Source organism: Drosophila arizonae, chromosome 2, assembly GCF_054131065.1.
Source record: "Drosophila arizonae isolate 15081-1271.41 chromosome 2, UAZ_ARI_1.0, whole genome shotgun sequence".
NCBI classification, from domain to species: Eukaryota; Metazoa; Arthropoda; class Insecta; order Diptera; family Drosophilidae; genus Drosophila; species Drosophila arizonae.
The window spans coordinates 10,717,993-10,745,211 of NC_142922.1; the positions used below are offsets into that span (position 1 = coordinate 10,717,993).

The following is a 27,219-nucleotide window of genomic DNA, read 5'->3' on the forward strand; positions in this document are numbered from 1 at the left end:
AAAACAAATATATATATATTTCACATAAGTGAACATCAAATTCTGTCTTTAATCTCTGTCTTTAGAACTTAGAGGAAGCTCAAGATGCACAAGCGAATTCACGGAAATGGAAATCGTATTTGATTTTGACTTGAGCTCGTGCTCTAGGATCATATATTTATGTATATGGACTAATGGCCTGAGAAAGAGGAACAGTTCTATATCAACACGACTTATACATCTAATTAGGAATCTACATATATATTATATGGACTTGAGTACACAATACTATAACTGTAATATTATCCCTCCCACTATTACTAGATGACTTCATGTATAATAAATAAAAGACCATTTCTAGATATGATATTGAAACTATGAAATGAACATTTAAGAACATTATATTGATGTTGTTTTTTCTAGATTATGAAAAAAATGCTTTAGCCTAAAAGACATTTTGATTTACAAAACCTTTCGCTACAAAAAACGCACACAAATTTTGTAGCTAAAGGTGCAAAATGAGCAACAGCTGCTAGAGGAGAAGAGGGAATTGCAGCAAATACAATAGAAACCGGAAAAATGGCGCATGCGCAACATCTCAAACCGAAAATTACACCTTTTAAATGGTCAGTCAGTCAGTCAACGACCATTCGAGACTGTGGGGTATCCTCAGTGACCCCGGCTAGTTTCACTTAAAAGAGATTCGTCTTTCTATTATGCTCCGAGTTTTTTGTCTGCGAATCGAACAATGGCCAGAGGGATGGGAACAATACCACAAGCCGAGATAAGAGCTGGCAAACAAGACTAGGGATAGACCGAGCATCGTTAGGCAGCAGATTGAGGTTAAGATTCTGTGCGGCAGATAAACATCTTAGAGCTGCGCTTGCGCTTGCCACAAGCCAAAGCCAAAGTAGAGAGCCGACTGTCCAGTGGGTTATTAGCAAATTACGTGCGCTCAAATGGACAAGAATCTGTAAATGTTCGATTAAAGGGATATGCAAAATCTTATTTCAGATTAGATCTTTGGGTTGTTGACTAAATATCAGCTGGACCACCATCAAATATTTACATGAACTTACAGGCAATATTTTCTAAACTCTATTCTAGGCGGGGCCCCATTTCGAATTTAATTTCTATCGACTCATAAATATCAATTATTGCATTGTGGGTGCACAGTTTTAATGAGGGAAAAACGGAAAATTAAAAATATTGAAAACTATCTAATGAACAAATATTCGAGCTATGTCGTGTCTATTCCACACTCAAATCACTTGCAGCCAATCAGAAGCCAGCTGGAAAAACTATTTATAAAACGCCCAAAAATGCGCCAAGGGATCGAGGGAAAGGAAAACCAATTTCAACTCAAGAGCACGCGCCATTTGTAGGCAAAGCGTGTGCGACGCATGCGCAGCTCCGAGTGAACTCCCCAAGCGATCCTCGCGATCGTCGCCAGATCCCTTGAAAGGCGTTGCCCATGAGCGTGTGCTCATGAGCGTTTCATTATTATTATATAATTTCCCCCCTCTCAGCTCATATGCCATGCGAATTGTGCGTTTTCACGCAAAATGCTAGACAATAATCGATCAAGGGAAGTTCTTAAGAATGGACGATCCTCACAGCTATTTCTCTCGCCAGGCCAATTTGCTCGGGTCACCCGCACAGTTTTTTCACTTAATAGCCCGAGCATTTAGCCCATGATGGAGCAGTTTTTCAATTAACTGTTACACCACATTGTGTGGTTCTCATGTAGACGAAAATTTCCATAAATCATCTTCCGGAAAAGGCCGCTGACATCTGGCATCGATCATGAAACTATAGAATCTTATATATGAATTTCTTTATATCGCATATTATTCTTTATTCAATATTACATAAAAACATTTGGGAAACTCTATTTATTTATTTGTATTTTACTATACAGGTGTTTCTTCACACTGGGATTGTATATTACAAGGTCATTGAAATATTCTGACCTTGATTTACATTTACAGCTAGAAACTAATTAAACTTGAATTTTGATCCATTTGCTCAGATTGCGCATATTTTGTAAATATTTGTTTATACAATACGAGTACACTTAATATATCTATGTTTATTCAATTTAAAAATCGTGGGCATTTACACATTTTTGTTGAAAATTTCGAGTTGTAAAATCTCTAGATTTGTACTTCTTTTTGATCGATATCAAAAATATTGTCATTATGCCGAATGAGTTAAAGGAATAAATAATAAAGAAAATCATAAAAATTTTAAATTATTCTTGAAAAAATGTTCGTTTATTGTGGCTTGACTTAAGACTGGAATTAGGCTAACAAAATACTGCAATATAAATGAAAAGAGAGCATTCGCTTATTTTTCTTTTTTTTTTTTAAGACTAAACATTTATTATGTAAAGAAAATATAATAGTTATACACTAATCGCTGCTGTGTAACTGTGACTTTGGACTGATTGCTTACGAATTAAGTTAAGTTAATGTCGACTTAAACTAGGAATTTTTAAACCTTTTCACGGTTTTTGTTCGGTTTGTGACGTTAGTTTTTGTTTTAGTTTTAGTTTTGGTTTGAGTTTGCTTTCGTTCGCTGGAAACTGAAAACTGAAAGCTGAAAGGATGCAGAGAGTAGAGAGAGGCTAGCAGAGAGTGGGGATAGTTACTACATGGTTGCATTAGATCTACAGTTAGAGCTAGATACGAATCTGTGGGCTTAGGTCTAGAGTTAGTTGATAGCGTTTTGGCGCATTTTTGGCTTATGTACAATTCTCGACAACAAAATGAAAACTTAAATTACGAATATATACAATTTTGGACAACGAAATATGTTAATAATAATAAAAATATCTAATAACAATATTGTGGGCCGCCGGCGCTGAGTGGCTCTTAGGAGTGCGCATTACGGGCCATGTGCACGAAGAGGCCGACGGGTCCGTCGCACTTCTCGCCGCACATGTTGCACTTGAAGACGTCGTCGCAGCTGTGATACCCCATGTGGATTGTGTAGAGCACAGCGTCCTTGAAGTAAATATCACAATACTTGCACTCGTATATGGCCGGAGCGCTGCTGCCCGTGGATGTGGCTGTGGATGAGCTCGATACGGTGGCGGAGGTGGCAACGACGGCAGCTGGAGGGGCATTGCTGCTGCTGCTGGCATTCGAGCTATTGCCGGAGCTGGAGGCCGTTGAGCTGGCGCTCGTGTTGGCCTGCGGCACACGGCCCGTTTCCATGGACTCATCCGCGGAGCTGGCACCAGAGCAGGGATCATCCGCCAGCTGCTTGTTAGCGCTGCTGCCGGCAATGGGCGACGAGGCCGTGGGCAGAACACTGGGCGGCAGTTTCAGTTGCTGTTCCGGCGATGACATCGCCGCCGATTTCAGCTGCAGCAGCGTGTCCAGCTTGAGGACACGACCCTTGCGGCGAGAGGTGCTGCTGCTGCTGATCAGAGGTGTGTCATCGTCTTTCAGCTTCAGGTTAATGGCCATGTGGTTGCTGTGGGGCTGAGGCTCCTCCTTGACCGGAGTGCCTTGTGACAGATCCATGGCTGAGTCTACGGATTTGCGCTCGAAATCATCGTCATGCTCATCCTCCTCGTTGTCGCTATGCGGAGGCAATTGCTGCTGTTGCTGCTGCTGCTGTTGCTGCTGTTGGTGTTGTTGCTGTTGCTGTTGCTGCAACTGATCACGCATGCGGGGCGACAACTGTGCCAGAACCGCAGCCTGCTGCTGGGCAGCGAGCATCTGCAGATTGAGATTCCAGTAGGGGAAGAAGGCCATGTTGCGGTTCTGCTGAAGCAGGCTGGCCAATGGCGGCAGCAACGCGCTGGACAGGCTGGGCGCCTGCTCAACGCTGGCCACGCTCTTGGCCGGCGACGGTGGGGAGACGGGAGCCACAGCTGCTGGTGCTGATGTTGTGGCTGCTGCGGCTGCAGATGGGATGGGAAATCCTTGGAGCGCGGCGGATAGCTGAGAGGTTGCGCTTGGTGGCAGCACAGGCTGTTGCTGTTGCTGTTGCTGCTGCTGCTGTTGTGGCTGGGGCTGCAGTTGTTGCTGCTGGTGCTGCTGCTGCTGTTGCTGGGAGGCAGCTGATGCAGCACTGCTCCGCTTGCTAGAGCCGCCACAGCTGGAGCTGCTGCCCGAGAAGGACTTGCTCTTGGGTCCGCGCCGTGTGCCATAGACATCGATGACCAGGGAGGGATTGGGCGTGCCATCCTCGTCCAGCACCATGCCGGGCTTGTGGCCATACTTGCGCAGATGCAGCTTGAAGCTGTGACAGTATTTGGTGGCATAGTCGCAGTCGGCACAGCGATACTGATAGACGGAGCTGTGCGACTTCCGGTGGGAGTTCAGCATGGACTTGTTCACGCAGGTGTAGCTGCACTTGTCGCACTGGAACGGCTTTTGGTTCTTGTGCTTGCGAATGTGGTACTCCAGATGATGCTTGAATTCCGTCACAAAGGGGCACTTGGCGCACTGCAGAATCTTGTCGGGCTTCATGTGGGTGCGCGTATGCGCCCAGAAGTCCACCTTGGTGATGGCCACGACGCCGCACGTCTTGCACTTGTAGTTCTTCATCTTGCCGTGCGAGTTGTAGATGGGCATGCGTATGTTGCTGTCGTCGTCCTCGGACTCGGCCATGTACTTCATGTCCTCGCTCGAGTTCGACATCAGATCGTGCTCCTTCTCGGGCTCCACGCTCGATTGCTGCGACTTGGCCGGCGACTTGGGCGGTGTCACGTCCATTGGCGGCGTCAGCGCCTGCAGCTTGTCGCCGGTCTGTATGACCGTTGCCACCGCTGTGGGCACGGCTGTGGGCGTGGGCTGTGGACTGGGGCGCATGCTGCTGGCATAGTAGTGCTGCATGGGATTGGGCAGACCCGGCGGCGTCAGCGGATTGAAGCCGCCCAGTGTGAGATGATGATGCTGCTGCTGCTGCTGCTGCGCTGCCTGAAAGTGTTGCTGGTATTGCTGCTGCTGCAACAATTGCTGCTGGAGTGTGCTATCAAAATGTTGTAGGCTGTTCTGATCATTGTTGCTCGGTGACGGCGTCATGGCAGCCGCACACATCGTATCCATTGGCTGCTGATGCTGCTGCTGTTGCTGGTGCTGTTGCTGCTGTTGCTTGAGGTATTGTTCCAGCTGAGTGCCAGGTGCATTGGGTGAGGGCAGTGGCGATTGCCTTGGGCTGCTCGCTCCGCTGTTGCTGTTGCTGTTGCTGCCATTGTCGTGATGGTGACTGTGGTGATGCGACATCGGCTCCTGCTTGATGTTGGCGGCAAACATGCTGCTGTACCAGGCATTGTGCTGCTCGTAGTTAGGCGCCGCGGTGCTCGTCTCCCAGTTAGGCATGTTGCTGGTTACGGCTGCAATGGAAGGAACAAAGAGCACACGGTTAAGATTGTAATTTGAATGTAGGTGGTCAGTGCGCCTGCGTCGAGTTTTTTATGCTTTTTGTCTCAATTCCTTTTTTTCTTGTTCTTGTTTTTTGTTTGCTTTTTTTTCCAAGTGTTTTTATTTTTGCCACCCCTAAGCCAAGCGTGCCACCCTGCTGCTAGGAGAGAGCGTGTAGCGGGGTGGCAATTTGAGTGAGTTTTGCAGAGGACAAAATGGCTGGTGAGGCGGACGCGTATGGGGTACGGGATATCCTTGGGTAATTGGTCTCACCTAGCGCTGCTCGTGCGACGGTTATTCGTGTTATATATTCCAATTATTGCGATTGTGATTGTGCTGCAGTTGATCTGGAGCGGATGCTGTGTGTCTGGTCGCTGGACGAGCGAATTTGTGACTGACTGTCGGATTGCAAATGGTCGTTGCTTATATTTGGGCCAGGTAGGCGACACACGCGTCAAGGGATTAGATGGGAAAAAGGTGAGCGAAAGTCAGGTATCGGGTCGCGCGGTCGCGGAGTCGCGAGTCGCGCACTCACCTCAGCTTCTTGATCCATTCAAACTGGATTAGAGCGGCAACAAAAACAAAAGCGGAAAAATGCAAACACGAGAAAAAAGAAGAAAATTACGCGCATTGGATTTGGATGATCCGGGCCGCGAAACTTAAGCTATGCAGATTAGAACACAAAACGCAACGAGTTTTCCCCTCGCACACGGCACGCAGTGGATTAAAGTTAATCAGCGCGAGCAGCCAGGAGCGAGCATCGAGGATTGGATTAGAAGGCGCAGCCTGCGACGACGAATTTCACGTTTAATAATAAAAAGCAAAAGGATTTAAGTTAATTGTCGGCACTACGCGGTATATGGTTGAGTAACTGTATATCTAACTGAATATAGCTAGGCATATATAGAGAATATATATTTGCATAAATCTGAACAGTCCACAGCTGGCGAATTTGTCAGCTTGGGCGATTATCATTATTAAACGGTGCATTTTAGTTTGGAATTTGTTATCATAGAAAGCACATAAATTTCTTTTTAATAGCAATTAAATTATTGTCATTTTTGCAAGTTTATTTTAATGAGATATTTTTGAAAAGCTGCACACGAAATTTCATTATATTTCGTTAAATTTCTATAAAAAGTTCGACAAAGCGATCATAGAACGCAAATAGAATCCCAAAAGCCAATGCCAGAGAAAAAAATTAAATCGAAATAAAAATCAACATTTGTATACAATGGGTATTATACGGATTCTACGAATTCAACTCAATGCAATTCTCTTTTTGCAATAAAAAAAACTTAAAAACTTATTATGAAATCGGAGATAAAAAGTATGGCGAGAATAGCGAAAATCTTATATATATTAACAAATTCGTTTGTAAATCTGTTAACTTTATAAATACTCTAATCTAAAAATTGTCTTATTTATTTTTAACAATTTTTTAAATTTCAGTTTAATTAGTAATTAAACAGCTCACAAAATATTGTACATAAATTTTATAATATACATTCTCAGAATTTCTATTTATTCAAAACTTTTTCCAACTAATATGAAGAAGCCTTTTAATAATTCCAAATACATATATATATATATATATATATATATATATATATATATATATATATATATATATATATATACAACAAATAAATTTATTTTTATGGAATCATAGAAATTGATATTTAATAACCCAGTGAAATTGGTATATGAATATCAAATATTTCATAGCAGAATTATTTTTTTTTTTTTTGCTTTCAAATGCTTGGTTAAGAGCTCTCTATTTTTGCTTCTATTTTTTGTTGTTTTTGTTATTTTTGTTTTAGTCTTTACTTTGATTTGCGTAGTTTTGAAATATACCCAATAAATTTTCTATATATTTTTTGGTTTTCTTTTTTGTTGTTTGCATTTTTCCTATTGCAATTTCACTGCAGTTGCCGCATTTTTGGCCAATTGTTTGTGCTTTTAAGTAAATATTATTAAAAACGCAAAACGTCAGCAGCAGTCGGCTCTTGGTAATGGCAACGCAGCAGGGGCGGCGGTGGGTGATGACATGGTAATTGGGATTGGAGAGTGCGGATCGAGCTGGTTGCTAAAATATCTACAATACTTATGCATAATTGATGGTACAGGAAATTTGGCGCTGCAAAAGTTCTCTAGCAAAACAACAAAAGCAATACATATATACAAATACATATATATATATATTGTATAATGTGCTTAGCATATTTATTTAATTTAGCTAGTGATATTTTTAAGAACCCAAATTAATTGGCTTGTCAGTGTAACAGAAACAAAGAGGGAGAGAGACAGAGACAGAGAGAGGGAGAGAGAGGGCAAGGGGAGAGTGAAAAGCTTACGGTTTGTCTACTTTTTTGCACATGCAACAACAACAACAACAAAAGGAACAACAATAACAAAGGCAAAAACTAAAGGCCAAGTGTAAAATTAATATTACGCCGGCTACATGCCATGCAGGAGCATCAGCAGGAGCGGGCCAAGAGCGGGCCACGAGCAGGAGGCTTACAAGGGGTGGCGGGGTGCTGGGCAACGAGTGCGAAATGCAACGCAACCGAAACTGCAAAGTAAAGTAAACATGTGCTAGTCGTTTGGCCAACCCCCCTGCCCCAGCCTCCTGCCGCTTGCCTCCTGGTCCCGCCTTTGCATCCCCGTCGCCCCACACACAACACAGTCGCTCCGCACACGAACCACAACCACAGCCACCGCCCCCTTTGGAAAAATATCATGAAAATGGCAAAAATGGAAAATTCAGACGCAGAAAATGCGCCACAAAAAATGTTTTTGTTGTAAATGTGTAACGGCAGGCGATGGGCCAGAGGGAGGGAGCAGGCAACGGGGCCAAACTGCAGCGTTTGTCGATGAATGTGCATTATAAAAAATTATTTATATATTTAGTTGTTTAGTTGTTGTTGCGAAAGGCAATTTTAATTATGCATGAGTAAATAGATGTTTATCGCGCGCGTTTTAAGCAGAGAAACTGCATGGAAAATAGTCGAGGAAACGTCTTTTCAATGCCAAACGTAAATTGTCAGATGCAAAAAATTGATCATCTATTCGGTTCCTCGCTGTTCTATTGTCAGCAAACATTAAAAATATGCCAAAGCAGCTGACAATCATTTTTGCAAATAGTTGCCAAGAAAAGAACAAAAAAAAAAAAAAAAAAATGAAAAGAATAATAAAAATAAATAAATATAAAATAGTTAAAAAGAAAACACAAAGAAAATATTTCTTTCAGTTTTCATTCGTGCAGTGAGAACTATTTTGCAATGCACTTTTGGCAGGCTCAAACAAAATGGACATTAAAAAATTGCACCGTTGACTTTGAATTATAGTTGAGTGTCTAAAATTAAATATTAAAAATAAAAAAATAAAAAATGAGAAAAGGCGAATATCAAAAGAAATTGCTAAAAAGCCAGAGGACGGCGCGAAAGAAAGGCGGGCAAAAAATACAACATGCAGTCGGACATGTAAACAAATAAAATTAGCTGCCAGGCAACGAATGAGCGAACAGGGGGCAATGCTGCGCTGGCCGGGGAACGCCGGGTAGTGTCGGGGTGTGTGTGTGTGTGGGGGGGGGGGGGGGGGGGCACCCCGTGGGGCGGTGGGGCGCTGATGGGGTGAGGCCTGGCAAACTGCACGGGCAAAAAACAAGTTCGCCAGATCGGCTAAAAGCCAGACAGATTTTGAAATATTGTTTTAGAATTTTTGCTGTTGCATTTTTAGCAAGCGATATGTAAGCAAATGTATGTGTGTGTGTGTGTGTGTGTGTGTGAGTGTGGCTGTGGCTGTGTGTGAATGTGTCTGTGCGTGTGTGTTTGTCTTTAAGGTTAGACACAAAAAGAAGCGTTCGACATCGACAGAAACTACCAAGTGAAGAAAGTATTCAAAGACAAATAGAGTTTTATTACTAAGGGTATTCCCTTATATCGTATACTAAATAATAATTAAAAGCTTAGCAAAACTAAAGCCAAAAGCATGTTTCTTTTATGTCTTTAAAGTAAGCTTCGTTCAAAAATATGACAAACCCATATGAAACATTTAATTTCGCTAATTTTCTCCTTAAAGAGGTTTATGTGGAGTCTAAAAATAAATCTGAAAAAGTGATGTAAAACAAGATTATTTTACCCTAATTTCCTATTTTCAATATATATAATATATATTTATTATAATAAAAAGCAAGCTACACGTTTTAACTCCAAATCCAAAGCTAAAACAATTGGAATATTTAAACATACAAATTTAATTTAACATTCGCATCATTTTTATTCCCTTAGTATGCCCATCAAATTTGTTAAATCGAGCTTTATGTTAATCTGAATGCCTCAACATTTTGCGATTTGTGCTATTCCCTAGAAATACTATGCACTATTTAAAGACGTTCCATTGTTTTTGTTTATTTCTCTAATCGCTGCACCGTTGCGGTGCGGAGTGCACTTAGCTCTCTAACTGTAAACCTATTACTATTGCTCTTGATTTATGTGCTGCTTTACCGCCTGCTGAGAACGCCAAATTTTGAAGGTTAACTGAGAGATAATAATAATAGTGGAAAGTGATATTTACATACCTTGGGCGACTGTGGGCAAATCTCAAAAAGTTTTTTGGTCCGAAACGGGAATCGGGAACAGGAGCAGCGGCTGCTGCTTCTGCTTCTGCTTCTTCTGCTGGTGCTGCTGGCGTGCAAGCTCTCGCGCTCTCTACACTTGACCGCGGCACCGTTAAATCAAACAAAACGGCGATAAAAGTGCGTGCGAAACAAAAACCGCGCACAGCACACAGGCGCACGTTCACACACACACACACGCACACGGAGTCGTAGGAGTGTTGGTGTGTGGTGGCTGCTCCTTTTTGGTCGTTTTTATCTCTTTTTTTGGTCTTTGCTTTTTAGCTTTTTTGTGCGAAGTTCGCGCATGTGCGAAAAAAAACTCTTCTGAAGGCTGGCCAATAATTTGTAAATTGTTTACGAGTGTTTAATATTTGTTTGCGGCTAGACTTAACACAATCACTGGCAGTTGATTTACTATGTAGTTTTTTATAGTGTTTTTGTTGTTGTTTTTTTTTTTTTTGGGGGTTTTTTATTTAGAGCTACTGTGTTTTCGGTTTCGCTTTCGTTTTAGTTGAGACACTCGTCGTCCTTTTTGAGATTGCTGATGGTTGCTCCAGAGCGACGTTCGGCTTATGCGAGGCACTGAGCACGACTGACACGGATTCCTGCTCAACTAGCACTAGTCATAGCTGAAAATCTCCGCATAGTGCAGAGCTCTGGTCCAAAAGCCACTCAAATGCAAAAGAAACAAATGTCAAAAATGCACGAACAAAACCAAAAACACACACACAAAATACTCACACACCAACACAACACAATCAAACAGAAACAGAACCACACTCACACAAACGCACACGCACAGCGGGTCGTGCTGAGAGCCAGAGAGCGGAATATGCTCGAATGAGCGAACTCAATTACAACGGTACAAGCAAAAACGCACTCAAAACGGCTGCTGGCTGTAACAGACTCAATGGCTCTGAGTGCTGTCCGCCCCGTCCCCATAAACGGCGTGCATTGACTGGTCGCTGCCTCCCCAAGTGCTCTCTCTGTCTCTCACCGTCTCTGTTTCTCTCTCATCCTGCCCCGCCCGCTGTCCCTCTCGCGCTGCCTCACCGAATGCTTCTTCAGCGAGCGCACTCTCTTCGTCCTGATGCACGCGTCTAATACGCATCCTTTGGCTACGCGCTGCATTTTGCTGCAGTTCGTAATTGCAGCTGTCGTTTATTTTGGCAAATTTCGCTTCACTATTGATTATTGATTTTCGGTCATTTTCGTCGGCCTTTGACCGCTGGTACATAGAGCTCCATGGAGCTCTCATCCCCTGCACACGTAGGTGGGGGCGGTCGGCTGCTCGGTGTCCAACTTAAAGCCAACTAAACAATGCTGATAGAAAGTAACATGCAAGCAATAATAAAGCATGTTATGGAGCTTGTTGAGGCGACGCATCAAGTGTTGTACTTTCGCTTTCAAAGGACAGCTAGAAGCTTGTGCGCCATTGAAACTGAGATGATTGAGAGGAAATTAGAAAATGAGATAATTTGAATCATGGAATCATCTTATAAAAAATTGATTTAAATATATTTAGTTTGACTTGCAACGAAATCTAGAGCAAATTGAAAAATACATCGATACGGGAGGTGTACTATATTTAGGGCATTCCTCTTTAATTCTTTCAATTGCATAAATTCAATATAGAACAATTTTAATAAACAAATTTCATGCGAGCGCTGTAAATGACATTTGCAATTTGTTGGCAATATTTATAAAACAAACGATGTTCGAAAACGCAAACAAAGCGCGAACAGTATGCAAATACATATGCGCAGCACACGCGCAGGACATGGCAGGATGCTCGCTGCGAGGCAGTGGCTGAACAGGTAGTTCGAGCAGAAGCAGGAGACGTCGCAGGGGCACTGCAGGCAGGTCTCGCATCATTGACGCTGTCAACCGGATTAGAAGTGCAACCGGACTTTGTACGCGGATTTGCGAGCACTGAAGAAAGGATTAAAGGTGCTGCTACCTGGACCGACCGCTGCGTTCATTAATCCCGCGATCTGCAAGCGAACCGCGGCTGCCGGGAAACTAGAGCAGCAGCGACAGCAGTGGTTCAGAGCCAGAGATTTAAAAGTGATTTAAAAGTTGCAGTGGGCGACTGCATAATCCAACATTACGCACCGTGTTGCAGGATCAGGATCAGTGACTTTGATCCTGATCCGAGTGCTGATCATGTGATTAGCGCTGCTTAAGGCGGGCGCGGGCGGGTGTGTGGAGCCGCTGATCCGCAAGTTATGTAAAGTTGTCGCAAAGCCAAAACAAACGTTCCTTAAGCCGCACTCCTCAGTCTTAGTCCTTATCGCTTAGACGGCAAGTTCGCACATGTTCAGCGGCAGCGCGTCACGCTTGACCTTTTAATTGATGATCGTGATAATAACTGTCATCTAATTTGGCCCGAGCACTAAGTTCAAGTTCTCTATGAAAATGATACGCTGGCTTGGCCTCAACCATTGTTCACCCAATGTCAACAGACATCCTTGAGATTGAGTCTTAACATCCTTAGTCCCGCTTTGTTCTTCAGTGGCTGCGATGGTGGTGGCTCGGGATCAAGATCTCATATGCAAATGCGAATCTTGCGGTTGGCTGAATTTCCATTGATGTGCCCATGCCCAGAGTTCCACACCCCAAAACGCTTATTTCAGACCTCATTAGTTTTGTTTGCATTTGGCGCACTTTTCAGCCGACCTCATCGAACAGTTCCTTGAGTTTTTAAGCTGATTTCATGCCATGGATGATGTGGCATTTTCTTTTGGATTTCTTTTTCTCTCTGTCTTTCGGGTTTGCCTGTCTGTATGTGGTTTCTTTTTATGCCCTTTAATCATAATTAGTTTTTGAGTTTTGTATATTTTTTTTTCTCCAAGTGCTACTGGACAAGCTAATTGAGATGCGATTGCTTAGTTGTGCAGGATATATAGAGAATACCCATGAAATGCTGATTGAATGATCTAAAAGAAGTATAATTGTATAAATAAAGTATATCGCTAACTATAAGGAACCCATGTCCTGAGTCATAACTCTTCTTTTAACATGACTTTTGATATATTGAGTTTCATTTAAGGAAGAAATATACTTTAAAATTGTGCCCATTCCTTGCCTAAATAGAAACATATTCTAAGCTAAGCCAGAGTCAGAATGTTTACATTGTAAGTGTCTGAAAATTGCATCGAAATAAATCAAATGGCAAAGTGCTCGCCAGAGATACGCCCACTTGGGTGAGAGGTGCGTCGTTGGATTCGCAGAAATGTTATGCTAAACAGCGGGCACGGACGACACATCCGTAAATCCTTTTTTAGCATGAAAAACCGAAGGATTAAAAAAGGAAACTAGAGCAACAGCGACCCAGATAGAAACAAACCCGACAACACAAACAGAAACTGAAACTGAACCAGAAACAGATAGAAAAACACGAGCATGGCGAAATAGTTGCTCTAATTTTGATTGTTTGTCCTAATGGCTACGCCGTAAAAGTAGCTGAAAAGCAACAAAAGCGTGAAGGACAACGCGAACATTGGTGCAGGACAATTGCCCGTTTCGGTGGCTTGGTGGCCGGGTCCGTGCTGTGTTTATGATTCCCACATCTCAGCAGTTAGATGATGCTTTCACATATTTTGCATGCACCCAGGCATGTCGTACCAGGTAATCAGCTACGGCCAATGGCTTAACAATGAAACTCACTGGAAAATCACGAGAAAGTTCCTCCGGACGGGCAGGCGTAGACGCCTCGAAATAAGTACAACTCGAGCATCTACTGCACTGAAGGCTCATTAGACTGCTCTAGTTATGATTGTCCAAGGACTCGGCGGCACCGCGGCGACTGTGAGCGACAGAGATGGTGCGAGGCAAAAAAGGCCGTGATCGTACTTCCGCGTAATGTTGTTTTTTAGAGCCGTGCAAAAACCATAAAACATTTAGTTTTTTATGGCCAGGACAAAGCAGGTAGTCCGATCTGATCCCAGGACTCTGGCTGTTTTGCGGATGCGGCTGCTGTTTTTTGTCCCTTAACCCTTTCACCATTAACAAAAAGATCTTACCAACTCTCTTGCTTTCTCTTTCCCTCCGTGTCCTTGCCAAATTCCTGCGAAACTGCCTACGCTATATATTTGTGTGTGTGTGTGTGTTTTTTTTTGTTTCTAGCTAATGCCGCTCGCTTTGTGTTCTTTATGATGCATCGGTTGTGTTTTTTATGACACCCATTGTTCCTCAACTCGCAGGGCGAAAGACTCGCACTTCCTTAACCCTTTGGCGAAAGTTCTTGGCCTGTTTGCCCGAACGGGTTAAATGCAAGTCTGTGCATTTTTTATGAGCGCTTTCAAACACTGTCCACTTCCACGAATTCAGTATCCGCTCATTAGCCATTCCAAAGGGTTAAGTTCGATGGGTTTCATTTTATGATTGCCCTAAAAATACTCGACAAATGAAATTGCAATGTATTTACGATTGACAGAGCTGGACAATCGTTTGCCCGAGAAAACTTGTTCACTAGACTATAATAAAAAAAATTGGAAAATATTGTTTTTTAATATTTATCATTTTTATTTAAATATTTAAATAATTTTTTACAATTTTTGTTATTTGCAAAATATTTATTAAAATATATTTCAAATTACGTTCTTTAAATGGTATGCAGAAAATTTAAATACTTGATATTGAATATTTTGTCCAAAATTTTTTCATATATTATATAAAAATAATAGATCGTTTAAACAGCTTTTTTAAGTTAAAATAATTTATTTATAAATAAAAGAAATATTAATGATACCATTGCGAATTACTTTTTGTTGTTGTTTTGTTTATTAGAGCTTAAGATAAATATAAAATTAAGACTAACTTATGAATTAGGTCCTGGCAAAATAGGTAACTATTTTTTGTTCTTAAGAGAAAAAGAAACCTGAACAGAATTTTATAATGAATAATAAGCAAAATAAATCTAATTGACATAAATGGGAAAAGAATATTAGGTCGGTCATTATAGGATCTGAAGTTTCTCGTTTTCTACATTTTATAAACAATCACAGAAATTATTAAATATTAAAAGAACTACTTTATTTTTTTTTTTTAAGAAAGCAAGAATAATAAATGAAATCTTATATATGTTGCTTATAGTTATAAATGCTTATATCATTTTATATACATATGTATATAGCCATATATTATATAATATTAAAAAAAAATTCAAGTCTTTAAATCTTACAAAGGTCCGTTACATTATCGTTGTGATACCACAAATCATTTTACTTCCGGATTGACGCAACTGCCTGACTCCCTATTCGAGTGACCATTGGGTTACATTTGTAATGCGTCTGTAATGAATACCACTAAGTCCGCCTTGAATGTCGCTGCTGGCGCATTAGAATCCAAATGCATTTCAACAATGGGCAGCACAATTGTGGACTGATTTCGAGTCCGTTGTGCTAAATCCCGAGCTTAGACAATTGGCAATTTGAAATAAGCGCCAAAATGTGCTGAATCTCACCCCGAGTATATCCTCAAATTCTGACCATCACCATCTAATCAGGCCGGCCGGGCAGTTACACATTTTCACACTTTCGTGAACCCTGCGGTGCAGCGACGCCAACACAGAGCCAAAAGCGGATCGAGCTAGAGCTAGACCTAGAGCGAGAGCGAGAGCGGTGCCAGGGGTTGGGCAACGGCTATTGGCCGCAGCTGAAGTTGACCCCTTGTCAACGTCCAGCAGAGGTTAAAATTAATGCGAAAACTGTGAATGTGTCACAAAAATTGCGTGAATATTCGGGGTCACGCATAAGACGCAGCTTCAAGAAGGCTGTCCGAGCTGCCCGAGCTGCCCGAGCTGCCAGAGCTGCCCTTGCTGCATAGGGGTGGCCAGGGTCAGGACCCCGGGCAGGGGCTGCAATTTTCAAATTTATTGCTACACAAACAGCAATGCTCTAAATTGTAACGATTTCGATTCGCACACACGCACACACACACACGCAGTAGAGCTGTAAAAAAGGATTTTCTATCCCATTGTTTTGCATGCAGAGAAATGGCTTTCGAGGATCGTGGGACTGCGGCTGCGGCTGACCCCTCGCCCCTAGCTTGACCTTTTTTCGTCTTGATTCAAAATAGTTGGCACATTTAAATAATTATTCATTGCCTCGATGGCATTCAGTCCACAATGGTCATCAGCGATTTCAGTGTTTCCATTGCAAATGGCATTTAATTGTTGACCCCGCCAGCAGCGTTTCCATCGTCCAGTTTATGACCAAATTGTAACGGATTTCGGCAAAAATCAAATTAAAATTCTGCAGCTGCTTTAGGCTACATAGAAACTATTTTTCCAACGGACTTTATCAGAGTTTGAATGTAGGGAATAATAATCTTTAGGCGACTTTTTGCACTCATTTTCAGAATGGGCAAATTTATACAAATTATATAGTTTTATGTTGTTCAAAATGTTACAACTTTCCAAACTGAACTTTTCCTTCATTCACAAACGTTCGTTCACAATATTGAATTGATCTTCTTTCAGAAGAGTACAAATACATGTTTCGGGTAGTTTTTTAAGGTATTCTCTAAAAATTACCATCTTTAAAAAAGGACATTTTATTTTACAAATCGTACAAAAAAATAAATTACAAATATTATATTATACGTGCTTCTCATACTATATAAGTACATATGTATGTCGAATAAAATCAAGGTTTAGTAACATAGAGCGTTGAAAATAACAAAATTTTCTTTTTATATAAGAAATAATGAATAACTTTTTTATATTTTTTATATTAATAAAAACTATTAATTTATGCATTTTTCTAACAGAATATATTCAGAGTTTTCTCTCTCTCTCTCTCTCTCTCTACCTCTATCTCTCTCACTGTATTTCTCCATTCTAAACAGACAACTAGTTTTATGAATGATTGTATATTGGTATGAAGAATTTTAAAATGTTTTCATGAAGCTTTCCCATAAAAAACACATTTCTCCCAAGTAAATATATAAAATACAAATACAATATAAAGCTTTAAGTATATAAGGGAAATGTACATTAATTCGTAAGTGCAGAGCAGCAACCTGAAGATCAAAAAGATTAGCTTAATGGCCTGGCAGCTGGTCTCCTACAACTACATTTCCTTGCCTCATTCTCCTCCTCCTGCTACACCACCTCGTTTAGCAAGGACTGTAACAATATGTCGCTAATGGGAAATGTCGGCAGCCATTTTGTGCCAAAAACAAAGCCGGAACACACAAACGAAGTGCGAATAAAAAATTGAACTGCTTACGAAAAGTAGACAGGCCTATTAGATGCAAAGGCCATGCCAAAAAGGATGAATTAGACATGCCGCCCCAGCTTGTTGCGCCAGCAACAAAGGTATTAGACGTAAGTCAGGCACAACAAAGAGAGCATATTTTATTCTTTAAGGTGTAGAAATGCCAGCAGCAACGAATCCCAAATACTCTACATGGAAAATAATATAAATGGGTTAATGATATATTTGAATTGAGTCTTCTCATATTTCACCGTGATATATTTAAGCAAATTTTGATATAGAAGTAATAATTATGATACATGGATGGAGCTTAAATCTAACTTCTTTCAAATATTCAACATCTCAGATGATTCCTTTTAGATACCCTAACACAAACACGCCCACATGTGGAATTGGCTGTTTAGTTTCGTATGTCGCTTGGTGAGTTATTGGGAGTTGGAACTCCCCGTTATGCCATGAGTATAAACACCACTGTCATTTATTTTCGTATTATCATAATGAGTACTCGTATATTTTTATGTGAATCTCTTGCTTTTTGCACCAAGCACTTCCCCTCGCACATGTGTCACACATACATGCACAAGTTTTTGTGAGTGGCTGTGTGTGTGTGTGTAAAAAAAGATGAAGATAAGCAAAAATAAAAGTGAAATACAAACACAGCACTCGCCTTCGCCTTCGCATTCGCATTCGCATTCGTTTCTTGTTAAATTATCACCCAAGACAGCAGCCACCCTCTCCAGTCTAGGGCTGGCTATTTATGCTGCCAGCAGCCACCCCCACAAGTACTCACACACATGCACGTACACACCCACTCACACGTAAAGCATACGAATCGCTGGCAGCCCATTTACTTCTTTTTTTCGAAATAGTTTGTTATGGGTTTCTTTTTGCTTGGCCATACAGGGTAGAAAATTCAACTGAAAATGATTTTCCTTCGGCCCTTAGATCTGAGAGAGGCTGAAAATATTAGAAGCAATCCCCAATAGGCAAACAACTCAAGTTTGCCTTACAAACATTATAATTGGTCATCGTTACATCCGATATCTTCTATGTATGCTTTTAATTCGAAGATAGATGTATTTGTAGAAATATAATTTATACAAATTGGCATTATATTAGTTTTTTTCTTAGTCCATATACAGTGAAGACTAACAGTTCAAAAACATTGCAAAGTTCTTTTCTTTGGCTTTTCTCTAACTCTGAGAATAATTGACTTTTCTAGCCTTTCCAGCTAAATTGTTTTTCGATAATTCCCCTCTGTAACTAAGCTTATCAATTCTTATTTTTAAATCCCATAAACTACTTCAATACAGTTACATTCGCCTCTCGCTATGCTGTTTAAATAATTTGTGACTTATAAAAAAATATTTGAATTGTGGAAGCGTTTTGTTTGAACAACTGATAAAGTGCTAAAAACACATTGGCACTTGTTTGCCATTGCGGTCATTGTACTTTTTGTGATTTTCTATTCTATGGAAATTTTCGGGTAAATACAAAAAAGTCAACATTCACAATTAGTGATTGTGGTCGATTTTCCATTGCAAGAGAACTTCCCGACAGAGACAAAGCAAATCGCTGCAAGTTTGTAATAAATATACGAAATGCATTGTCAATTTCAGTTATTATATTTATTAATTTAGTTTATCATAAGAATTAAAAATAATAGAATAAAATAAATTTTACATACATTTTACATTTAAATTTAAAAAAACACACAAATGAAATAAAATTTTTTTTAAATTTATATTTATATATATTCATTTTAAATTATATTTTTAATTATGTATTTATAAATATTTTCGTACATAAAGTTTGTATTCGAATTATTTATTATTATTTATTTAAATTTTTATATTATTCAAAAAGCTGAGTTGGTTATTTTTAAATTTTATTGATTTGCTTACATATATATTTTATTAATTATTTATATATTTATTTATTTATTCATATCTTTCAGTCTATTCTGAAACCTTTTGAGTTGATGGAAATTATCTTTTGGAAATATTTCACTGTATTTATGTCCTTTGCCTACTATTCATCGAATATTGTTCTATTTTATTCTCTATATAGTACATATACTTCTGGGCCTCATCAAAAAACCCATCTAAAACATTCCACACATTCGCATTTGCTAACAGCAGCCAATAACATTTTATGGCGCACGCCATTGCTATGTGCCACACACTCAAACACACACACGCACACACACACACACATACAGCGATCAACGAGTGAAAAAAGAGAAAAACTGACAGAAAAACTAATTCCACATAATGGCCAATCTACATAAAAAAATCGCTCGACATGAAAACCAAAAATCGATGAGCGGAATGGCAGTGGAGTAGCAATAGGAAAAAAAAGGAGAAGAAAAAGAAGAAAGAAAAAAAACAACAACAACCAAAGCAACAACTGCGACTGAGTCACAAAATACCACCCCGCATAAATTTGCAAATAATGAAATGGTAAAAAAAATGCACACATAAACAGAAATACGTACATACATATATACACACACACACATAGACAGACAGACGTGCACGGTTCACCAAGGGGCGACTGGCGAATAAAGTTCCAAATCATGAAGCATACAAAATGAAAATCCACCCTCGAAAAAAGTTGCCACGTTTTTTCCTTTTTTTTTCCATTTTGGGGGAAAAAAGAAAGCAAAAAGTATTGTAATGGTCTCTCTATGTGTGTGTGTGTGTGTGAGAGGCGTCTGTGTGTGTGGGTGGGTGGTTGGTTGGTTACTTGGTTGCTTGTTTCGCTTTCGCTTTGTTTGCAAAACAATCAAAAGCGGACGATTCGTCTCCACTCTCCCATAGCTGCTTGGCCACCCCACCCCGTGCTCCGTTGCCAGCTCGCCCGGCTGCTTCTATTACTCCTGGTCGGTGGAGCGTGGTCCTTGGAGCACATGGCCGGCGTTGGCCGCGACATTTGTCGTTGTTGGCGACATTAAATGTAGCTAGAAGTTGTTTGTATTGTACATTATATGAGATATACCCTATACAAAGCAAACGAAGCGGGAGTCTTAACACTTAAAGCAAACACTGCCTTAAGCATTGTGCGGGGTATTGTCGCTTCGCCATCTTCTTACATATTTCCTGCCTTTTCTTTTCGCTTCTGCCCAACGCAAAACCAATTTCAAGCATATTTTTATGAGCACTGTGAGCCGCCGTTGGCGTCATGGTCGCACTCGAGGAAGGAGCAGCTTTATTTTATTTTTTAGACATGCACCAAGACCACCGCAAGACGCTAATAACGTTTGTCGAACTGGAGGAGCTGCCCGCTATGGGAGAGCTAGGTAATTCTGCTTGGATTGCCGTCCAATTGGAAAAGTTCTCACTGAGGGAAATTGTTGCAGTGGGAAGTTCTTAAAATTGATGAATATATTAAAATATATCAAATTTAATATTAATATAAATATAGCATTAAAGTAAGTATTACAAGATTTTAATAGAATATTTATATTTATTTTATATTATTTTTTTCTACCAAAAATTTTTTATTTAATTCGTTGAATATGTTCTTTGTATATGTATGTAATAAATATAATTTTTTGTATATAATTTTTATATAATGTATAAATATTCCTTATCTAGATATGTATATTTTTATAAATGTATGTATGCATAAATTAATGTTATATCAGAAGGGGCTTTTGCAAATTTTTTGAATAGCTACATTTTCCACATTTTGTATTCATATATTTTAAATTCATATATAATAAATTAAATAAATGTACGTCAAGCTATTATAAAATTTAAAATAAATAAATTTGTGAAAAATAAACAAGTGAATAATTCAATTAGCCTGCTTAACAAATGGTGCTCCACATAATAAACATTTCTACATAGTCTCATTTCACATTTGGCAACTGTACGATACTTTTCCCGTAATATTTTGTGCTGCTTTTTATGTGCCTTTTTAGCAAATTACAAAACTGCGCCATTTTTTCGGACATTCTTTTCGCACAGGACACAAAACTGTGTGCCTATAAAACAACAACAGAAATACAGCGGAAATGGCAAGTACACACATGCACACACTCTGTGTATGTGAGTGTGTGTATGTGAGAGAGAGCGAGAGCGAGCAGTGGGACAATTTTCAACGTTGCTCCCGAAAATATGCAACATTTTTTATATGTTTCTGCTTCACAAAGTTTTGCGTCATAAAATTTTTTTTGCTGCGGCTGCCACTTTTGTGTTGTGTTGTGGCTTTATGTGTAAATGTGTGTGCATGGGTGTATGTATATATGTGTGTGTGCTTTTTATGACCCAATATGGCCGCCAAGCGCGGCGTACGTGTTTCGTTCAGTCTCAGCTTCTGCGATTGTGTGGGTTTATGAATTATATAGATTTTTATACGGTCGCATATTATTTTTGTTTCTATTTTCTTGATTTTTTTTTTTTTTTTTGCCCTTGCTTTACTATCTCTTCCAGCACGCCGTTCTCTTTTTTCCTCGGGCAATAAAAATGTCTTTTTATATGCGGCACTATCTGGCAGATCACCCTGCATAATGTTGGCTCGTTTTTGTTTCTGTTTATGAATATTTTCTGGGCCTGAGCTTGACTTTTATGTTTTACTGGGCTGGGCTACCAAGCTGGCATTTCATTATGCCAATATTCGTATATAGAATATATATGTTTTACTTGTACACTTTGTGCGCTTTTCCATTTTGCCGTTCGCCTTTCGCCTATTGCGCGCTGCTTTTGTCATTTTTGCATTAATTTCATATTTTGTGTGTGCGCTGGGCTGCCGCGCTGCTGTTTATTCCGCATAAATAATAAATATTTTTGGTTATTGCGTCTGCACAGCATTAATATTATTTTGCGCACACACACATACACACTCACACACATATACACGTTAGCATCCTGCATCGTGTGCGGCAGTCGGGACAACGCATTGCCGTGAGCTTTAATTTCGGCTCATTTTTCGTTATCAAAACATTAGGCCTATGCGCATGTATTTGTTGTTTTTTATTCTCACACATAAATATTTGCAATTAAATATGCGAAACACACACACACATCATCTACACGCCACACAATAAACAGGTCGATGGATTTCAATAGAGCCCAGGCGTTGGCCACTAGCAAAATATCCAAATATTGTTTATATTTGATTTAGCCAACAAATTTCATGCTTATCAAAATTTTCAAGCATTTTAATTAAAAATAGCAAAGTATATTCAAAAATTTTCAATCGTTCATTGGGGTATTTTTGGGAAAATATATGTGCCATTAATTATATATGTTTATTTACGGTAGATTAGAATTAATATAAAACTAAAGTTAACTTACAAATTAAACACGTAACTGGGGCCTTCGGGTTATTATACATTATATAAAAATATTCCATAGTCATTCGTATTATATATTTCCTAAATGCTCTAATTTAGACAACAAATAATTATATAGGCACTCTGTTAATATTAAATAGTCAGCTAATATTAGATATTTGATAGCAAATGACTTGAAGACTTACAAGTCCGTTTCTCCAACTGGACTTTTAATTCAATTGTAAAAAATCCCTAAAAAATCCCTTTGGGTAATTTGCTGCATTTGGTAATCTAGACAACAACCTTCTAAGTGAACACAAATTCTGCACATTAGACACATAAAATATGCTCAAGTTCAAAATTATTATCAAATTATAATTCGTACATATGTATACCCTTTATTGTTTGACATGTTTACATATTACACTTCGTAATTCGTTGTGAAAATCTCAGCGCGCCGCGTCATATTGTATATTGCCTCATACACACACGTACATACATATTTATTTGCATACATTTAAATGTATGACAAGCAGGCGTACATATTGTATGTATTTCTGTCTGTGTGGTTGTTCGATGGCGAGTGCTAGTGCACCCGGGCCAATGAACAATGGTGTTATCAATAACATAGACCCACATGTGTTTCTCGTAAGACGGACGGGCGGCCGATTGATTAAGCTTCAAGTGCCGTTGACAGCTAATCGGGTCGCATAAGGCGCGAGCAATCAAATTAGTGTCTCAATTGTAATGTACTTAGCAAAACTATTTCAGCAACAACAGTGTACTTTGCTCAGAGCGCAAGATAGAACGAGCGAGAAAGAGAGAGAGAGAGAGTGCAAGAAGAGAGGAGCGCGCCAAGCTTGCCCTGCTAGGCGATAGAGGCGTCGCGCTGCGACTCTTTTTACTTCCCAGTGCAAACGCACCCTCATTAACTACGCCTCTGGCTGTTGGGCAAATGCGCCGTTATCATTTCATGCATTTGACAACAGCAGCCAAAAGCAACTGAGCCTCCGAGCTCTCGGCACATTGTTCAAATAGCTTCTCACGCAGACGGTTTGCTATAAAACAGCATAGGTCATTGCGAAATACTGATAAACACAGTGCATAACGCGAAAGAGGCAACACATTTTAGTTTTTTTTTTATCCGCCATGGCTGAGGAGTCGAGGACAGTCGCGGAGTCCTACACGGAAGCAGGAGTCGATCAGCTGCAGTTTTTGCGCGACAAATTGCAAAAGTTTCAGAGCAAAATCATGGGCGATTTCGAGCAGCGCCTATCCTGCATGATAGAGGACGTCATGCAGGACGTGCGGCAACAGGAGTTGCGCGCGCAGGAGTTCCGCCAGTTCGACACCTCGCGGGGCAGGGCCAACCACGCAAGCGCCACCTGGCACAATCGCCAACAGCAGGCGTTTGCGACAGCAGCGGAAAATGACGTCAGGGACTGCCCAAATGGTCTGGCGCATGCCCAAAATGAGACAACAGCAAAACATGAACAGCAGCAGCCGCAGCAGCGAAAAGATCGAACGCGACGTCAATTGCCCGACAAGGTGTTCGTGGCGCGCGAATCGTACCTGACGGCGCTGCTGCAGGTGGAGCACATGCGCACCATCTACCACATATTCTCAATCATTCTGGTCATGTTTCTGATGAACGTCATCTTCTATGACTACTTTGTCGAGGGCCGCATCAATTTGGGTCTCGGCACGTTCCGCACGGGGCTGAAGCGTCTGCACTGGGTCCTGGGCGCCTGGCTGCTGGAGCATGTCTTCGTGCTGGCGCTCTACTATGCATTCCAGGGCTGGGCACTGGTGCGTCTCAAGCTGCAGACACACAGTGAGTCTCGAAAGTAATTTGCCGAGGCCCAAGTCTAATAAGAATTTCAATTCCCTTGCAGAATCGCTGCAACGCTTCTGGTCACACAGCTGCTTGATCCTGTACATGAGCGCCCAGTTCGCCTTTGGGTATGTCTCCACCTCGCTGTGCCTGAAGTTCCAGCTGCCCTTCATCAGTGCCTGTGTGCTGCTCCTGGAGAGCACTCGGCTACTGATGAAAATGCACGCATATGTTAGATACAATGCGGCCCGGGTGGTGCAGGGCAAACAGAAGACGGACGACGGCGGCGAGCTGAAGGATGGTCGTCCCTATTTGCCGCCCCTGCGCTGCTACGTATATTTTCTGTTTGCGCCCACCCTAATCTACAGGGACACCTATCCACGCACGAAGCAGATACGCTGGAAGTTCGCGCTGGCCCGCCTTATGGAGGTCGTGGCCATTGCCTTCTTCTATGCCTCCATACACGAGCGCCACATTCGCGAGTACTTCGGCCAGTTTGGCAAGGAGCCGCTGGGGCCATCTCAGGTGATTGTCAAGGTCTTTGGCATGATGCTGCCGAGCGCTGTAATCCTTTTGTGCGGCTTCTATATGATTCTCCACTCGTGGCTGAACTTTACGGCGGAGCTGTTGCGCTTCGGGGATCGCATGTTCTATAAGGACTGGTGGACGTCGCACACCTACGATGGATACTATCGCAACTGGAACGTGGTGGTGCACGACTGGCTGTACGAGTACGTCTATAGGGATCTGTATACCTACGTTTTCAAGGGCTCCAAAGTGGTCGCCTCTCTGCTGGTGTTCATGATATCGGCGCTGGTGCATGAGCAGGTGCTGGGATTCGGGCTGCAATTGTTCTTCCCCGTCATGTTTATGTTCTTCGGTGTGTTGGGCGTGGCGTTGGTGTTCCTGATGCGCAGCGCACCCAAGACACTGGGCAACATTTGCGTCTGGTTTACTCTCATTATCGGCAATGGCATCATGATCTCGCTCTATTCCATGGAGTATTATGCGAAACGTAATTGTGACCTGCGCTATGAGCGCTGGACGGACTACATAACACCTGCGATCTGGCGTTGCTATCATTAGCAATAGAACTTTTTTTTTAAATCGAATGTTAGTCTTACTACTTGTAATTTGTACACATGGCGTACATTTCGTATATTAGGTAAATAAACTTAGGGAAAAATTCGTGAAAGGCTTTCAAATTTGTGTTTGACTGAATGGCCACAAAGAACTTAAGGCTATAATTGTAACAATGTATCAAAAGGTGTATGTCCTTAACCTACTGTAAACATATTTTACATCAAGGTGATTGATGGTTAACTCCAATCTTATTGAATACTGTCTAAAATTAACACAATGCTCGCTACCAACTCTACTAGCCTCTGCCTCTGGCTCGTCCTCGTCAGCGTCCTCATCTCCTTGCTCCAACTAGACGCAGACATTGACATTATTGGCTGTAGTTGGTTGCGATGCGGATGTCTCGTCTTCGACGTGCTTACGACGAAATAGGATCACATGCGGCTCTGGCGCATGCATCATATAGTGCACCCAGCCGGGACTCTGTTGAACTCCAAGGTTACGCCATTCCGTCTCTGTCATTAAATGCGATTTGGGGACATGCTTGGCCAAGTCGGGAGGCAAAATTACGTGCCTGCAAGCGATAAGCCGAATGGTGAATAAATGTTATTGGTTATTATCCATTAGATCGTTACCTATACTCATATTTATCGTCAAAGTACTTTTCGGAATATTGAATTTGATCTGCGGGCATGGTAAATAATATTTATTTATTATTTGAGATAATAAATGTCTTTTTTCGTGGCGGTTCAACGATAAATGTTGAGCACTAAAAATGTCAGTGTTGAGAATCGTGCTAGCTTTATAGAATATGATTTCTTTGCAGTTGATTTAAATTCAAATAAAAAGTGCGTTACTGGTAAAATAAAAACCTATCATAAAAAACACGAAGCAATGCTAAATTATTTAACCAAAAACAAATTTTCTGATATTTTGATATTTAGCTTTAACGATATTTAATAAGCAAAACATATTATTTGATGTTTTACTCATTTGGTACTGTTGTCAATGATTCATTTTGGAACTGCTTAATTATGTTATGTTAACAGAAAATTGCAGAGCTGCCAGGGCGCAACAACGACGCGCTACGCTTGGCATTGTTTGCTATTTTGTTTTGTTGTGCGCACAAATAATTTAAAATTGTTTATTGTAATTTAAGCAAACTAAATAATGGATGCAACAAGTATATTGGACGATGCCAAGCTGGAAGCATTCCGCGAGCTAAACTTACTAGAAAAGCATCGAGTTGAGAGTTTCAAGGATTGGCCCTTTTCATCAAATTCCACATGCAGCATTAGCAAGGCAAGCGACCTGTGAATTTATTGGTAGCATACATATTTTAAGTATTTATTCCAACTATTGTGTAGATGGCCGAAGCGGGGTTTTACTGGACGGGCACCACGCGTGAAAATGATACCGCCACTTGCTTCGTGTGCGCCAAAACCCTAGATGGCTGGGAGGCAGAAGACGATCCTTGGAAGGAGCATTTAAAGCACGCTCCACAATGTGAGTTTGTTAAAATGGGTTGCGCTGAAAAGGATTTAACTGTAAGTAAAGAGACGGTGAAAGCAACAAACAATATTTGGTATTGAAATGCATTCATTTACTTTCAGGTGGAGCAATTTTTGAATATTTTTGGAACTGTTGTAAAGATGAATATTTCAAAGAATATTAAGGATTTTAAAACCAAATTTGTGAAAGATAATGAGGCCAAGCTGAAGAGCTTCACGCAGAATCAATCTTAGTTTTAATTTTTATATGCATATTTAATAAATTACTTATCGTTTTTTTGAATCGTGAAATTTGCATTTCTGCCGCTC

The 27,219-nt window shown here is 40.7% G+C and overlaps 4 protein-coding genes across 5 annotated transcripts; 2 read left to right on the plus strand and 2 right to left on the minus strand.

Annotated features, from left to right (window-relative positions):
• Positions 1-2,226: 2,226 nt before the first annotated feature.
• Positions 2,227-10,615, minus strand: hb (zinc finger protein hunchback). 2 transcript variants are annotated; one of them, XM_018019485.2, is made up of 2 exons: positions 9,943-10,615; positions 2,227-5,332 (listed from the first exon to the last, which is right to left on the minus strand). In XM_018019485.2, the coding sequence occupies exon 2, from the start codon at positions 5,316-5,318 to the stop codon at positions 2,856-2,858; it is 2,463 nt and encodes an 820-aa protein (XP_017874974.1). In that variant the 5' UTR covers positions 5,319-5,332; positions 9,943-10,615; the 3' UTR covers positions 2,227-2,855. The 2 variants fall into 2 exon arrangements, with proteins under 2 accessions (XP_017874974.1, XP_089323087.1); XM_089466961.1 differs by lacking the exon at positions 9,943-10,615 and adding an exon at positions 5,634-6,016.
• Positions 10,616-22,889: 12,274 nt separating this feature from the next.
• On the plus strand, positions 22,890-25,507 carry LOC108621893 (sterol O-acyltransferase 1). Its single transcript, XM_018019490.2, has 2 exons — positions 22,890-24,319; positions 24,381-25,507. Exons 1-2 carry the CDS (start codon positions 23,635-23,637, stop codon positions 25,403-25,405), a joined length of 1,710 nt encoding a protein of 569 aa, XP_017874979.1. The 5' UTR covers positions 22,890-23,634; the 3' UTR covers positions 25,406-25,507.
• On the minus strand, positions 25,444-26,290 carry Cks85A (Cyclin-dependent kinase subunit 85A). The gene is made up of 2 exons (XM_018019500.2): positions 26,035-26,290; positions 25,444-25,973 (listed from the first exon to the last, which is right to left on the minus strand). The coding sequence occupies exons 1-2, from the start codon at positions 26,091-26,093 to the stop codon at positions 25,751-25,753; spliced, it is 282 nt and encodes a 93-aa protein (XP_017874989.1). The 5' UTR covers positions 26,094-26,290; the 3' UTR covers positions 25,444-25,750.
• Positions 26,291-26,338: 48 nt separating this feature from the next.
• Det (baculoviral IAP repeat containing deterin) lies at positions 26,339-27,201 on the plus strand. Its single transcript, XM_018019498.2, has 3 exons — positions 26,339-26,701; positions 26,767-26,946; positions 27,013-27,201. Exons 1-3 carry the CDS (start codon positions 26,570-26,572, stop codon positions 27,142-27,144), a joined length of 444 nt encoding a protein of 147 aa, XP_017874987.1. The 5' UTR covers positions 26,339-26,569; the 3' UTR covers positions 27,145-27,201.
• Positions 27,202-27,219: the final 18 nt, after the last annotated feature.

Excerpts from the sequence above, each read along its gene's own strand:
- hb (XM_018019485.2), bottom strand. The coding sequence starts at position 5,318 with ATGCCTAACTGGGAGACGAGCACCGCGGCGCCTAACTACGAGCAGCAC.
- LOC108621893 (XM_018019490.2), top strand. The coding sequence starts at position 23,635 with ATGGCTGAGGAGTCGAGGACAGTCGCGGAGTCCTACACGGAAGCAGGA. Across the intron at positions 24,320-24,380 it reads TCTCAAGCTGCAGACACACA|AATCGCTGCAACGCTTCTGG; the intron begins GTGAGTCTCGAA and ends ATTCCCTTGCAG.
- Cks85A (XM_018019500.2), bottom strand. The coding sequence starts at position 26,093 with ATGCCCGCAGATCAAATTCAATATTCCGAAAAGTACTTTGACGATAAA. Across the intron at positions 25,974-26,034 it reads GACGATAAATATGAGTATAG|GCACGTAATTTTGCCTCCCG; the intron begins GTAACGATCTAA and ends TATCGCTTGCAG.
- Det (XM_018019498.2), top strand. The coding sequence starts at position 26,570 with ATGGATGCAACAAGTATATTGGACGATGCCAAGCTGGAAGCATTCCGC. Across the intron at positions 26,702-26,766 it reads CCACATGCAGCATTAGCAAG|ATGGCCGAAGCGGGGTTTTA; the intron begins GCAAGCGACCTG and ends ACTATTGTGTAG. Across the intron at positions 26,947-27,012 it reads GCGCTGAAAAGGATTTAACT|GTGGAGCAATTTTTGAATAT; the intron begins GTAAGTAAAGAG and ends ATTTACTTTCAG.